The sequence below is a fragment of the Phoenix dactylifera genome, chromosome 1 (assembly GCF_051530095.1).
Source record: "Phoenix dactylifera cultivar Ajwa chromosome 1, Ajwa_hap1_PhDact_Kaust_v1.1, whole genome shotgun sequence".
In the NCBI taxonomy this organism is placed as follows: domain Eukaryota; kingdom Viridiplantae; phylum Streptophyta; class Magnoliopsida; order Arecales; family Arecaceae; genus Phoenix; species Phoenix dactylifera.
The window spans coordinates 34,643,522-34,656,450 of NC_143190.1; the positions used below are offsets into that span (position 1 = coordinate 34,643,522).

General features: G+C 36.1%; 1 protein-coding gene across 3 annotated transcripts; it reads right to left on the reverse strand.

Annotated features, from left to right (window-relative positions):
* Window positions 1-8,346, reverse strand: LOC103707141 (glutamate--glyoxylate aminotransferase 2). 3 transcript variants are annotated; one of them, XR_005511775.3, is made up of 15 exons: window positions 8,176-8,301; window positions 7,914-8,093; window positions 6,251-6,316; window positions 5,904-6,021; window positions 4,097-4,178; window positions 3,915-4,002; window positions 3,618-3,776; window positions 3,113-3,286; window positions 2,853-2,984; window positions 2,114-2,179; window positions 1,837-1,901; window positions 1,343-1,434; window positions 1,094-1,250; window positions 787-891; window positions 84-253 (listed from the first exon to the last, which is right to left on the reverse strand). XR_005511775.3 is itself a non-coding variant. In XM_039126096.3 (14 exons), the coding sequence occupies exons 2-14, from the start codon at window positions 8,028-8,030 to the stop codon at window positions 136-138; spliced, it is 1,434 nt and encodes a 477-aa protein (XP_038982024.3). In that variant the 5' UTR covers window positions 8,031-8,093; window positions 8,243-8,346; the 3' UTR covers window positions 1-135. The 3 variants fall into 3 exon arrangements, 2 of the variants coding, with proteins under 2 accessions (XP_038982024.3, XP_026660476.4); XM_039126096.3 differs by lacking the exon at window positions 787-891 and having other exon boundaries at window positions 1-253; window positions 8,243-8,346; XM_026804675.4 differs by lacking the exon at window positions 787-891 and having other exon boundaries at window positions 1-253; window positions 8,176-8,317.
* Window positions 8,347-12,929: the final 4,583 nt, after the last annotated feature.

The window sequence follows — 12,929 nt, forward strand, 5'->3', positions numbered from 1 at the left end:
TCAACACAGCCAATAAACTGGTTCTTCTGGCGTTTATTTTAATTTTTCATCCACAAGCGATTATATTATAAGATCTTAAGAAATCAACAGGAGATGAGTTCTTTTTCCTTGCATCTTCAGTATGCTTTAACAAACTTACATCCTCGAGTAGCCTCTGCAGTTTTCGTATTGTTCCATAAACTCATCATTGAATTTCCTGAAACTAGCCATGTCTTCCTCTGCTGGCAAGATGGTTGTTCTTAGATGCAAAACCCTGCTCCAAGAAGGAAAAGACAGTAACTAATAATATCTGTTGAAACCAATTGGAAGAAATAAAAATGAGAATTCTGTTAAACTAACCATTATCATCATTCATGAACTACAGTTACGCTCCAAAAAGTATTACAGACAAAAGATTACCTCCAATGGTTTGGTCCAGATAAGCTTAATGTGAAATATAGATGTTAATAAACCTAACGAACAGGGGAACTCTGACTCATTTGAGAGACGTTGAGCAGGCAAGTTGGAAATTCTGATACGTTCAATGGGCTTTTTCTGATTGAATGGAATCGCCGAGGGTTATCAATTTAATTAAAGCGTTTCAATTACAGAAACCAATTGCAAAAAGAATAACAGAAAATATGAGAACTTGCAAGACATGGGCCTTAAGTCGCAAGCCAACACGGATGCTACTCGGATTCATCATATCAACTTAAAAAGAAAGCATTTTAACGGTTTTTATGCATATATTGCTGTTTAAATCAGGGCAATCAACTCAAGAAAGCAAAGCTGGGGTGCGAGCCAAACCGAAGTCATGCAGACTAATGCTGACATATGGCTTAGATTTGCAGGATAGCAGTCTAGGCCGTAACCATCCAAAGTGCATTTTTTTCATCATTATCAATTTATCATCTGCCATACATACATATACAAATATACGTTAATCTGTATCTTTGTGTATGGAGATATGATATGCGTCTATGTACATATATATGTGAGTATGTAATGTATATTGTAGACAGACATGCACTTCGCTCCATAATGTCATTGTCTAAAAATTATAAGATACCAGAGAACTGATATGCTGACAAATAAGAAATTTTAGAGTAAATACCCTTCTTTCTGGCCAAAACCTGAGCCTGGAACAGTGGAAATGCCAGTTGCTTCCAAGAGCCCGAGGCAATAGAAAACATCAGGAGCTTTGCCAGCCTTTCTGGCAGCTTCAATTGCTTTTGGTGGTAAGCGTATTTGTGGGAATGAATACATGGCTCCTGAAACCAACTTTCACATGAGCAACCAAGCGCAAGCATGGATGGAAATTTGGAGAAAAATCAAAGACAGACAGAATATTTGTAAGCACTACCTTCTGTAAAATTGCAAACCACATTTCTGCAACTATTAAATCCATCGGTCATTATTTGTGCTCTTCTCCTAAGAGACTCGAGAACAGCCTTGCTGCAGAATAATAGAATGTCACATTATACCATATGGATGACATTGTTCAAGAATGTCCTAGTATATACTGACTCAGCTTGTCAATATAACAACCTTACGATACAACAATTTTTCCTACATACACAAGTCAATTAGCTGAAAAATAATGATCCTTGATCTTTAATTTCTGTTGTGATAATCACACATCTATATAAATTACGAAGGTTGGAAGTTTTAAATGTATAATTGGCCGTGACAAATAGAAGAGGATCGTTGATGATTGATAGCAGTGGTTTGCACTTACATATCATAAGCTACATATCCTGCTGGGGACTGTATCAAGTATCGACCCTTATCACATCAACAAAATGCTCAAACTGTATTATTCATGCATGTTTATTACTACGCCAAATAGTGTCATACCTCTCTTGAACAAACTTCAAGTATGAAATGTCTCCTGGTTTGGGAGGATTAACCATCAGCCCTAACTGAAAAATAAAGTAGCTTTTTTTGTTTCATAAAAAATATAATAATGGGAACAGGATAAACCAAACAAGTAAATAAAACTTTTAAGTAACAATACATATAAGTATGCAACAAAAAACTTACTTTAACACTGTCACAAATAACACAATTCATATTGTTGCAATGACAGTTAAAATTTTGCAAATGAATCATTTTAATAAACTTAATCACTTACAAAGATCTGCCCAGGGACATTCGGACTGAGTGAAATAGATGCAACCTTGTAGATCTCGTCTACCGTCTGTGCCAGATACAAAGAAGGACATGCAAGTAACAATATTTTAGGTAATGCAACAATTTACAAGCATATTTCTACCAGATATGGCTATAAATAAATCAGACAAATTACAACAAATTGATATATGTACAAATATTATTGATTATTCATGTATACATATGAAAAATCCATAAAAATGAATCCTCATGTGTCTCTGAACCTTTATTCATCGCCATAAATAAGAAATTCGTTATTTTTTTTTCATTGTCATGTATATGCTCAATTTGTTTTCATAATGTAGGTACTAAGTACTACCAACTAAAATGCATGTTTTATGTTATAGATTGTTCATAGAAGATGCTGTATCGGTCCAATGTCCAGCAGCAAAAACAGTAGACTTCAGCATAAATGAATTTTGTTTTTACTTCCAAATTATTCCAAGTCGCTGTAAAGGAATAAAAGTAGAAAGCATTAAAAAAATGCTGAATTGGAAACTAGATGAAGTAATGAGAAATCATCCTCGTAATTTAATTCTGATTTACTTCTTCAGAAATTCTAAGATGGTAATTATTTTGTATCCAGCAATTCTCAGATCATGGCACAATATTACAAAGAGGCAGAAGATGCATATATGAAGACAAAGAATCCTGCGATATATCATTGACTCTTAATTTATAGGAAAGGGAACCAAAAATACCTGAGAAGGAAGATTGGTCATCTCAAAGTATCCTCCACGCTGTCCACATTCTCCCCAATATCCTTTTGACACAGTGTGGAAAGAGACAAGTTGGACCTCTTTGCTCATAGGTGGACCCATGTCAAACAGAATCTTCAAGTATTAAAGAGTGATCACTTTCAGGTCAAAGTAGATCTCCAGACAATAGTACTTGGATTTTTTTAATTTAAAAAAAATCAGAACAGCTTCAAAGTTAAAAAACATGCAGTTAATTTGCCTACCTTTCTTGCACTTACAAAGGGCCGTTCATCCTGATATATGTTTTGCTGATAAACTTCATCTGCAAGCAGGACTAGATTTTCTTGGAAACAAAATTCCAACAATTCCCTTATGTTGGCCTCACTGAGACATTGACCCGTAGGGTTTCCTGGGTTTATGATCACCATAGCTCGAACCTGGAACCATCAAAACTTGAGTTACTACATCAGGTATAGCAAAATGATCCAATCCGATGCCATATACTTTGCTTAAATTATGGTGCTTGAATGTGAAAAGTATAACATAATATTATGTAAAGATAAAGAACAGTGAATTTAGCTATCCAGGGAATGGAAAAGATGCAAGAGTTTTGATCTATGAACAATGCAAATAATTGTTGGTAATTGTCAGTTCACTGAACCAATTATTAATATTTTTGGGAGGCTCCAATTCTATGTTTATTTGGATGGATACAAATAAAATAAAAAACACAAAAAGGAAGATATTTGAAAATGGCCAGGTACTTACAGTTATCCCTCTTGAACGTGCTGCTGCCACAGATTGGCGAATATTATAGAAGTCAAGACCCCAGTTTGCCTCCTCTTCTAAAAAATATGGGACAAGAGAACCACCATATAATGATATTGTAGCTGAATAAAGGGGGTACTGGGGAACCGGAACTAAAATCTGCCAAAAGATAGGAAGAAAAATCCCATACATATAGAACACACAGATGGGAACAAGAAGCAGTGTAGAAGTTAAAAATGTTAAAAAGAGGTTCTTTTTATTATAAACATGTTTGTAATCATTCAAGAAGGATCATACCCCATCGTTCTCATCTCTGATAATGGTGTTTAGTATCTGCATGACACCTTTACTGGCACCATCGGTGAGAAATATAAGCTCTGGATCGCTGCAAAAAGTGCAATACGCATGACCAGTTGTTGCAGAAACTGAAATTATATATACACCACCATCATAAATATCTATTGTATCTATTTTATTACCTAGGGTACCCATCACGCTTCCCAATAAAATCAGCAACTTCCTTCCTGATTCCAGGAAGACCTCGAGAATCACTATATGCACCTGCCAAAGAGAGGGCACGAGCTCTCAACTAGGTTCACATAATAATATTTCTATACGAAAAGAATGGCAAGAATAGAAAGGTCTGTGTGCCATGTTGAACTGTATCATGATAATGGCTGATGGAAAATATTCATCCAAGCCTAAGTGTGTAATTACAAATCACACGTAGCTCTTCTTTTATCAGATTAGAAGAAATGGCAGAGGGAGGGGGTGCAAAAATAAGATATACTAGCAAATATCAACTTTTTATGATTGCAATGAATGCAATTTGTAAGTACCATCTTTTAGTCCACCACTTGTAGAGTAGATCTAAGATGGTAGCCGATAATTAGTTGAATGCTGCAGGTGCTGAAACTAGTATGCATGGTTCTCCCCCTCTTTTTCTCCCCTAGTTCTCATGGCTACATCAAAGTGCCCATAGTTATGTGCTGAAGCATAAGAAATGAACTACTTCAGCATTTAAGTTTTTCCCAGAATCTTGATAGTACAGCACTACCTCTTGCCACATAATTTGTTCATCAGAAATTGCAGAATATCATGTAACACCAAGTTCAGAGCACTGACAAGGGTACTGTAATTCCCAAATATCCAATGGTACAGTATGGGCATTCCCTCTATTGTTTACCGATACCCTTAAACTTGATTTGGTCACTATGAGCACAGGCAGAGACTCAGAAAGCATGAAATATCAATTCGATTCAATATCAATTCAGCAAGTTCAACAAGTCCAAAAATTTGTAATTGCAGGGCAAGGTTGGAAAATGCAGAAGTCTTATACAAAGAAGAACAAAACAAATAAAAACTATGCAGCAACAAAATCAATACAATGTGCAGAAAATAGGTATCTTTTCCTCTCAATAAGCCATAATAAATTAATAGTACCAGACAAAGCCTTTGAAGGCTAGTTCAAGAACAGTACAAGAACTCCCCAAAAAAAATTATGAGGAATAACATATCAGGGCTCAGAAAACCTCTCAGACTTTGGTCCTCATCCAGTCATATTTAGGATTTATCCAAATAAAGTTCGAGATATATATGGGTTTCGAAGTATGCCTTTCTGTTTTCTCAGCAACCCTGAAGCATTCATTGTCACCTAGATATTATTTAAGTCATTAGATAAGCCTAAGATCCAATTCTATCAACGTCATTTTTGCTAGGCATCCATAGACAAGCTTTAGAAGGAAAGGTCTCCAGGTCCAAAGATGCTCATTCATGCTTTTAGAATTTAGAACAACACAAGTTTTTCCTGCGCACAATATTCCAGGCAATCAGATAGTAGCTATGATGTTATCCCTGCATTTACTGTTGGTTTGATGGCATGAGTTAGACAATTCAACCACAGAAGGTCTAGAATAAATTTATTAGTTTTTAAAAGGAAGAATCAAACTACTTAGCAATTTTTCCAGCATCAGATTGAGGCAAGAAGAGCTTTGCTGAAGTTACAGATTGTTATGTCTCTTATGCAAAGGTTTTCTCTCAGCAAAAGTTAAGCACAAAGGCAGCATTATCATGTCAAAATTGACCAATAAGGCACTAAGGAGTACGACAAGGAAAGTATTGTTCATTTTTGTATTTCAAATTCATATCTACTCATTTCTTCCTATATAGGTGGATGTCATGGAGGAAATCCATAATTTTATCCTCGAACTGGAGATCAAGTCATAAGATGTATAAAGACGGCATGGATGAAGGAGAATGACATGCAAAATACATGAAATTAAATACCTAAACCACCCGAAGTCATTGAAAGATAATGTCTAGCTCTTGAAATGGCATCTGCTGGGAAGAGAAGTCCAACATTAGGATCATCTAGCAAAAATGGAGCTTGACATAATGCTACCACCTGTGAAAAAAGGTATCATGTCAGGACAAATTTGCAAAGCAAAAAGTAATAACAAAGGTTGCAAGTTTTCTCAAATTTGAGCTGGAAAATTATTATAGAGAAGTTTTCTCTCACAATGACTTCTAGAAACATACATATTAGGAAGCCCTAGATTGTTAAGCAAAGACAGAAGAATGACAGCTGCGCCAAAATTTAATAGGAAAAGGAGAAGAACTAAAAGTTCAAATACCTGACGAGGAAATGTCAATGGCTTCTGTCCTAGAGCATGAGGGTTGCCCACATTTGTAAATATGATCTGCAAACAATAATAAGAGCAGTGAGACAGGAAAAATAGAACCACCTCAGATCACTATAACATGCGAGGCACACTCTTCAGGGAAAAGAAAGCTTCTACATAAATGCAGGCATGTACTAGAGTTTCAGAATTCAAGTGGTTGGTATGTATTATAAACTTCATTAAAAGTAGCAACCTCTAATAGAAAACTATATGCATCAACATGATTTTGTACCAGACTGAAATGTTCGACCACAAAAAAGCCAAACTTAGTAATTATAGGAATCGGCATAACAACATATAGTGTCGCGTATATTTTGTGTCAATTCTGTGAATCATATTTTGAAGTTTGTTATATATGCATACTTCCATATTCAACATCTAACTCCAGATCTTTCTCACAAATTTAACCAAGGGTAGCATACACCTGCTTTGAATAAGTCTGACCAAATTTTAGTTCTCAACACACCATTCTACTCTAGCTTTTTATTACGCATTGAAGACAATCTCAACATGTTCTCCATCGCCTAATTCTCTACTGGTGCAACTTCTTTACCCTGACTTTCATTTCTTAACTTATGCAATTGAATTTTAGCTATAAATCAAGCTCAGCATTCACATTGAAGTCAAGCTCATCTGGTACTAGTGTATTTACTTAGCCTCATTCATGCAACCTAACCTGTCTTATTATCGTAAATGAATTGGTCTTAAAGAAATTGACATGAATCTGGACCAAATGATAAGTTCCCCAACAAGTAACAAATTTTTAGAGAAGTTTGCGTGTCCCCTGCTATTCAGCAGAGCAGAGCAAATTGATCATAGAACCTACTTCTTTAAAAATAAATGGCACGATCAAATCTCACAGGAATCTGAAAATGTTGCTCCATTTAATCCACCCAGCAGCAACCTTAAAGTTCAGTTACATTTCTACGCTGAACTCTCAGGTGTTTGGCGGTCATCAATCCTTATCAGAGCCTCTCATTTTCTTTAAGCTTTCCAATAATGGATGACCCATATCAGACTTTCAATTTTGCATATGTTTCATACCCTTTTCCTCCCCACTTTCCTCTTCAATTCTAATCTGGTATCACATATACATCACTATAATATTACACACCTGATGGCCCCCTTTTCTGAATATTAGCAGATAACTGACTCCCAAAAAACAATGCAAGAGCTCAAAAGAGTAGTCTTGGGATAAAGCAACTCCGAAAGACATGTATCAACACCTATAGGAAAGAAACTTGAAATGATATAAACTAAATGCAATAGAAGCTGATAACTTCTCATACGTGGAACCAGAGAATGAGAGAATTCACTATAATATATTTAACAATATATTTATTGCAACGATAAGAAAGAGTATCACAAGGAATTATGTGACAAAAATAGCCTTGACTTAGGATCCCAATGGATATATACAAATGCCTTTAGAGGTTCCATATTTCGTCTTTTGACTGATAACTGATAAACGTTTCATGAATTCATAAATGTAATTTCTCTTCGTCACCTTATTTAGCATTACTACTATTGTTATTTTGAGGTTGCTACCAAATAGAAGTACTAGAATTCCACAATCAGAAGAGCCTGAAGAGGCCACTGGTAGGAAGGAACAAACCTTCTTCCCTTCCTTCTGCAGCTCGGCAGCCCGTAGATAAAGCTCTCCTCTGACGGCATACGCGACCTTCTTCACATTCTCGTTCAGCGACTCGTAGTCCAGCGGTTTCGGCGTCATGGTTACTTAGTTGATGGTCTCCGGAGAGAGAAGACAGGGGAGGGGGGCGGGGGTATATGCTTTCTGCCATAAAACAGCAACCATCTATCAGATTAAAGTCTAAAAGATGATCGAGTGCAATACAACAAACTAAATTGAAACGAACCATTTAATTATACTAACAAAACAATATGGAGAGAACAGGAAGGGAGATCGAGGCACCCTAATCTTACCTCCGGAGGGTGGCAACGGAGAGGGAAAGAGGGAGCGAGAAGTTGACCAGAAGTAGCCAAAAAAGAATTATTGTCGATATGTCTTTCTTCGACCGTCATTAAGCGGGAATAATGTTTGACACGGCATCCGTTTCTTTTTTTTATTATTAATATTTTTTTTTCACAATTCCTTATATTAAAAAAAAATAATATGTGTGTGGCCTTCGAACTTGGTGAGTAGTTCCTTGTCGTGTAGTAAGATGCGACGGATTCGGGACCGGAACAGCAGACAGGGCTCCCCACGGATTAGCTCGCAGAGCACGGTAAGCTTGAGTGGGTCCCACTTTTTTTTTTTTTCCCCTTTCTACAATAGATATTTTATACATTATAAGTACTAATACATCTAATAAAATCAAAAAATAAAAAAAATCATGAAGTGTTCAAAGCAACTCTTCTTTTTCGGCCCACAAGGTGCTTCCAAAATAGCTGACCACATAGACAACCATCCAATTCGCAGCTCCGTTAATCTGTTTAAATATATGTTTAGTCTGGAAGGCCACTCTATCTCTCACCATCATTCAGATATCTCGAAACAAAAAGTGATCTATGCCACCATCCCTCAGAGAACAGAAAAAAGCTGCCGGCAGGTTCTGAAAAGATTACAAGAAAAATTTGTGCGCTTATGCATGCGCGACAAGGCGTATGCAAGTGTACAAAGAGGTATTGGCATCGGCCGTGATTTATTTAGTTAATCTCATACTATCTGCCGGCACTGTAGAATTGCATTTATATTGGACTCATCTCTAACTATAAGTGGGATGATCCGCCAAAACTTCCATATTTCTGGTAGACTTCTTTGCGAATGGAGATTGAATTAGTGTTAAATTTTTGAAGAGCTATCAAAATAAAAATTTAATTTAATTTTGAGGAAAAAGTTGGAGAGGGTACTAACTCTAGAACAATTTGTAAAGTTATTTAAATGTGATACCGATGATAAAGGCTCGATATGTTTTCCTTACCAACGTTTTTGTGTCAACTGCTATTAGCGGTGATTTATTTGTTAAACGATGTTTGATATTGTTCCAAAAAAGGTACTTTTTTTTAAAAAAAATATAACTTTAAAACAAATATTTTAAAAAAAAGTACTTGGTAGCATTATTTGAGAAGTGCTTCTGTGAGAGGAAAAGTCAAAAAATAACTTTTGGCAAAAGCTAGATTTTATTAGAGAAGATTTGTAAAAGTAGAAGTGATACAAAACACATTTAAGGTTTTGCTTGGTTCTCAAAGTATATGAGTTCAAGTTTGTTGAGCAAAGCAACTTTTTTATCTTTTGAAATAGCTTTGGTAATAAGAGGCACTTTTGAGATTTCATACAAATTGAAAAATATTTTTTAAAAAAAATTATTTAGTTTTAACTTAATTAAAACTATTAGAGGGAGAGAGGAGGTTAAAAAATTTTAGACAAATGACAATAAAATGAATAAGCGCTTGTTTCAATAAATTTGGTCATATATAATTTGGTTAAATTATTTAGAAACCAAAAGTAACCATAGTTGTTCTTGATGGGAGGAAAAAGGAAAAATATGCTATTTCCATTAAAAAAGAAAAGAGAGTTTGCCATGGAAAATACTTTAAGGCATCTATTATGTGTGCCAAAAAGTTCATAGATATCATAAATACCAAAAAGTTCTGGTAAGTGACACCAATCCCTTTATACCGCATGTCACGAGAATTTTTCTTATGCATATGAAGGAGCCTACCGTCATTCATGCACTCATAGTAATTATACATTTGTTAATTTCAAAGTTAGCAAGGTGATGTCTATTTGAGTTTTCCCACTTTATTTCAAATAGATCACAATATTTAGTTACTAGATATTAGTATTTATGATCTTTATCTAACTATTGTAATATCTTAGAAGCAAAATTATTTGAGATTAAATTTTCAGCTAATCAAACTTACCTCGTTGCCAAGGCTAGGCAAAGTTTCACAAAAAGGATAAAGAAAAATTAATTCCAAGCCATGCGTGATGCCTAGTCTTTGGGTTTTTTTTTTTTTTTTGGTGTGGGAAGGGGTGACCTCAACTTCAATGATGACATTGGCAAGATTGTTAGGTGATTTATTTTGAAGAAAGATAGCTTTAATCAGCACTTCGACATGAGGCCAGAATATATTCTTATTGTCTCTGAGGATAGAGCATTCTTTGGGTATCAAAAATCCTACGTGGACCAAATCAATAATAACGTCCCTCGATAATTCTAAAAGATCAAAAAAAAACTTACGTGGGCTGGTTAATTTGCCTGAGATTTAACAAGCAGCTAGAAACATAGCTCTTTCATATATGAGGGTCACCGGAATCCTCTGATCATCATGTATTATAGGCTTAGAATTGTGCGAGACTTACCTCCTCTATATTACAGATTTTAGAGTTTTATTTCTTAGAAACCTTTGCCTGGAAAGTAAGATTATTGGAAAATTTTCCAGTATGGCTGGTTCTATTTTCGATGTCTTGGATACATGGGTAGCTCTCATATCTTTCTAGCGCAAGGCAGTGTTGAGTCAGATTATCCACAATAAAGGGTGAATCATAAAACTCTTAATTCTCTTAGAAGGATGATAGAAAAGATCTTTGGAAAATGATGATTGATTTACTGTTAAAATGTCACATATATATATATTTTTTTAAGGCACAGATTGTGGAAAACCTTTATAGGTTCGATATATCATATATAGATGCATGGTGGAGATATATGATAGAGAGAAGATGGGGAGAGAGCTTTCTATAACTCTCTACGTCCAATTGCGTATAATTCGATAACTTCCATCGAAGACTTCCTATAGCTTCTTTCTCTGTGGTCATCAAATGACAGGAGCTTGTTGTCTTCGAACCGTGATCGAGAAACAAACACATTACTCGTATATTTTTAGAATGTAAGGAGGCATGGGTTCGATGGAAGTTATTGAATTCTTACAGTCCACGAATTCTTACAGTCCCGAGAACATCTACATAAAATAATAAAGATAATAGAAAATAAAACTAGCTCGACATACCAAGATTTAACATGATTCATCCAAAATCTGGGCTACTTTACTGGAGAGTGAGAGATCCACTATAGTAAACAGAGTGCATGGGTTTTGCAAGCATTCACCGCGAGAAATTAATTCTGAAAGAAATACAAGAATGATTTATACAATATGAGATCTCGCCAAGAAATCTAACATAGAAGAAGGACGCCACCATCAAGAGACCACTGAGATATCAAAATTTAAATAAAACTCTAAGAAAAATATTTTTCTCCATCTCTCTTTGCCTCCCTCCAGAAATGCCACGGAACCCACTGTCTTGCACCACTTAAAATACCCCCTTTTATAATAACTCAAGAGAACTCTGCTATTCATAGTAAGTCCAAGAGAGCACTGCCTCTCGGTTCAGTGTGGGGTTCAAGGAATAGAATCTTAAGCAAACTCGTCCTTTTCCCTATGTTGCATGCGAGAGAAGCCAGAACTCAACATGGAGAGGGTGGACATCGAGCAGTTCTCAAGCATCGCACAGCATCTTGATATTGTACAAATAATATACTTTTGCCCGAACATACTTTAGTCGTTCATGGGGAGGCATCTTCTGTAAGCTAATTTTGCTATACATTCCTTCATGGTTTGCTATGCTTACAGAGGCTTCAACTACGTGAGAGGCATTCCTAGTTTGGCGTCCATTTAAGGGAGTCACCCGAGCACATACTGGCTCTGATAGTTGAAGTTTCAAGTGCACCGTGTACTCGAATCCCACCGATCATGTAATCCAACTGCTTCTCATGAGCATCTCCTCTCATGTCAAACATCGCATGCTAAGTGCTAACGCCCCAATAACTTCATTAAAGTAAGCATCACCATACATGCGACTCGCCACACATCATGCACCTAAAAGAAACCTAATAATATAATTCAATGTCAAAAGCTGGCCAGCCATAATGAGAGAATCCAATGTCTAATCACGTCCTCACCAAAGAAAATAATAAAAAAATAAAAATCTGAATACGTATAATAATAACGCAATGGTTTCATGCCACTTCGGCTAATAATACCTCTATCGTTTATGGCTATAAATAGACCATCAAGATTTGATCGGGTTAAAATATTATGCACCGGATCAAGAATGGACCGGCGTTGCTTTAAGGGCTCCCGCAGACGAGCCAAAACACCGAGGGGTTTGAAGACCGAGGCTTATGGGCTAAAGCTTTTCTCACCGAAAGAATGATTGCTGTCTCCGTTCGGTGAGCACCAACGAGCAACGCGGTCGATGACGGAAGCTCTCTACTCTACATCATTCGGTGGATAATAGAAAAATGCAGGATCTTTTAAGTTGTGCATATCCATCGAAAGATAAATTAAGTCATAGATTGAGTTGCTATCTATGTGACTTAATATTTTGGAGAAATTTTTTGGACTTGTCAAGAGGTTCCTTCCGCACCATTGTGTCAGGTTCTTGTTTTTGGTTTAGTTGGCTGCATTTATATTAGAAGAAAATAAAAAAAATAATACTGTGGATAAACTAAAAACTAATAAATAATTATATTAACAGTCTCAAAAGGGTACACGTAGAGATTCGCTCCGGATCCCGGAGATCAAAGTGGGCCAAACCCACTCCGTAAACCCGATAGGGCATCCAGCGTACAGCCAAAGTCCAACATGCGGCGTAGCGTACACGCGT

Bases quoted from the DNA above. Each gene is read 5' to 3' on its own strand.
- LOC103707141 (XM_039126096.3), bottom strand. From the start codon at position 8,030: ATGACGCCGAAACCGCTGGACTACGAGTCGCTGAACGAGAATGTGAAG. The intron at 6,317-7,913 runs GTTTGTTCCTTC...TATTGTTTGCAG, and splicing joins TGCAGAAGGAAGGGAAGAAG to ATCATATTTACAAATGTGGG. The intron at 6,022-6,250 runs GTATTTGAACTT...CTTTTTTCACAG, and splicing joins CATTGACATTTCCTCGTCAG to GTGGTAGCATTATGTCAAGC.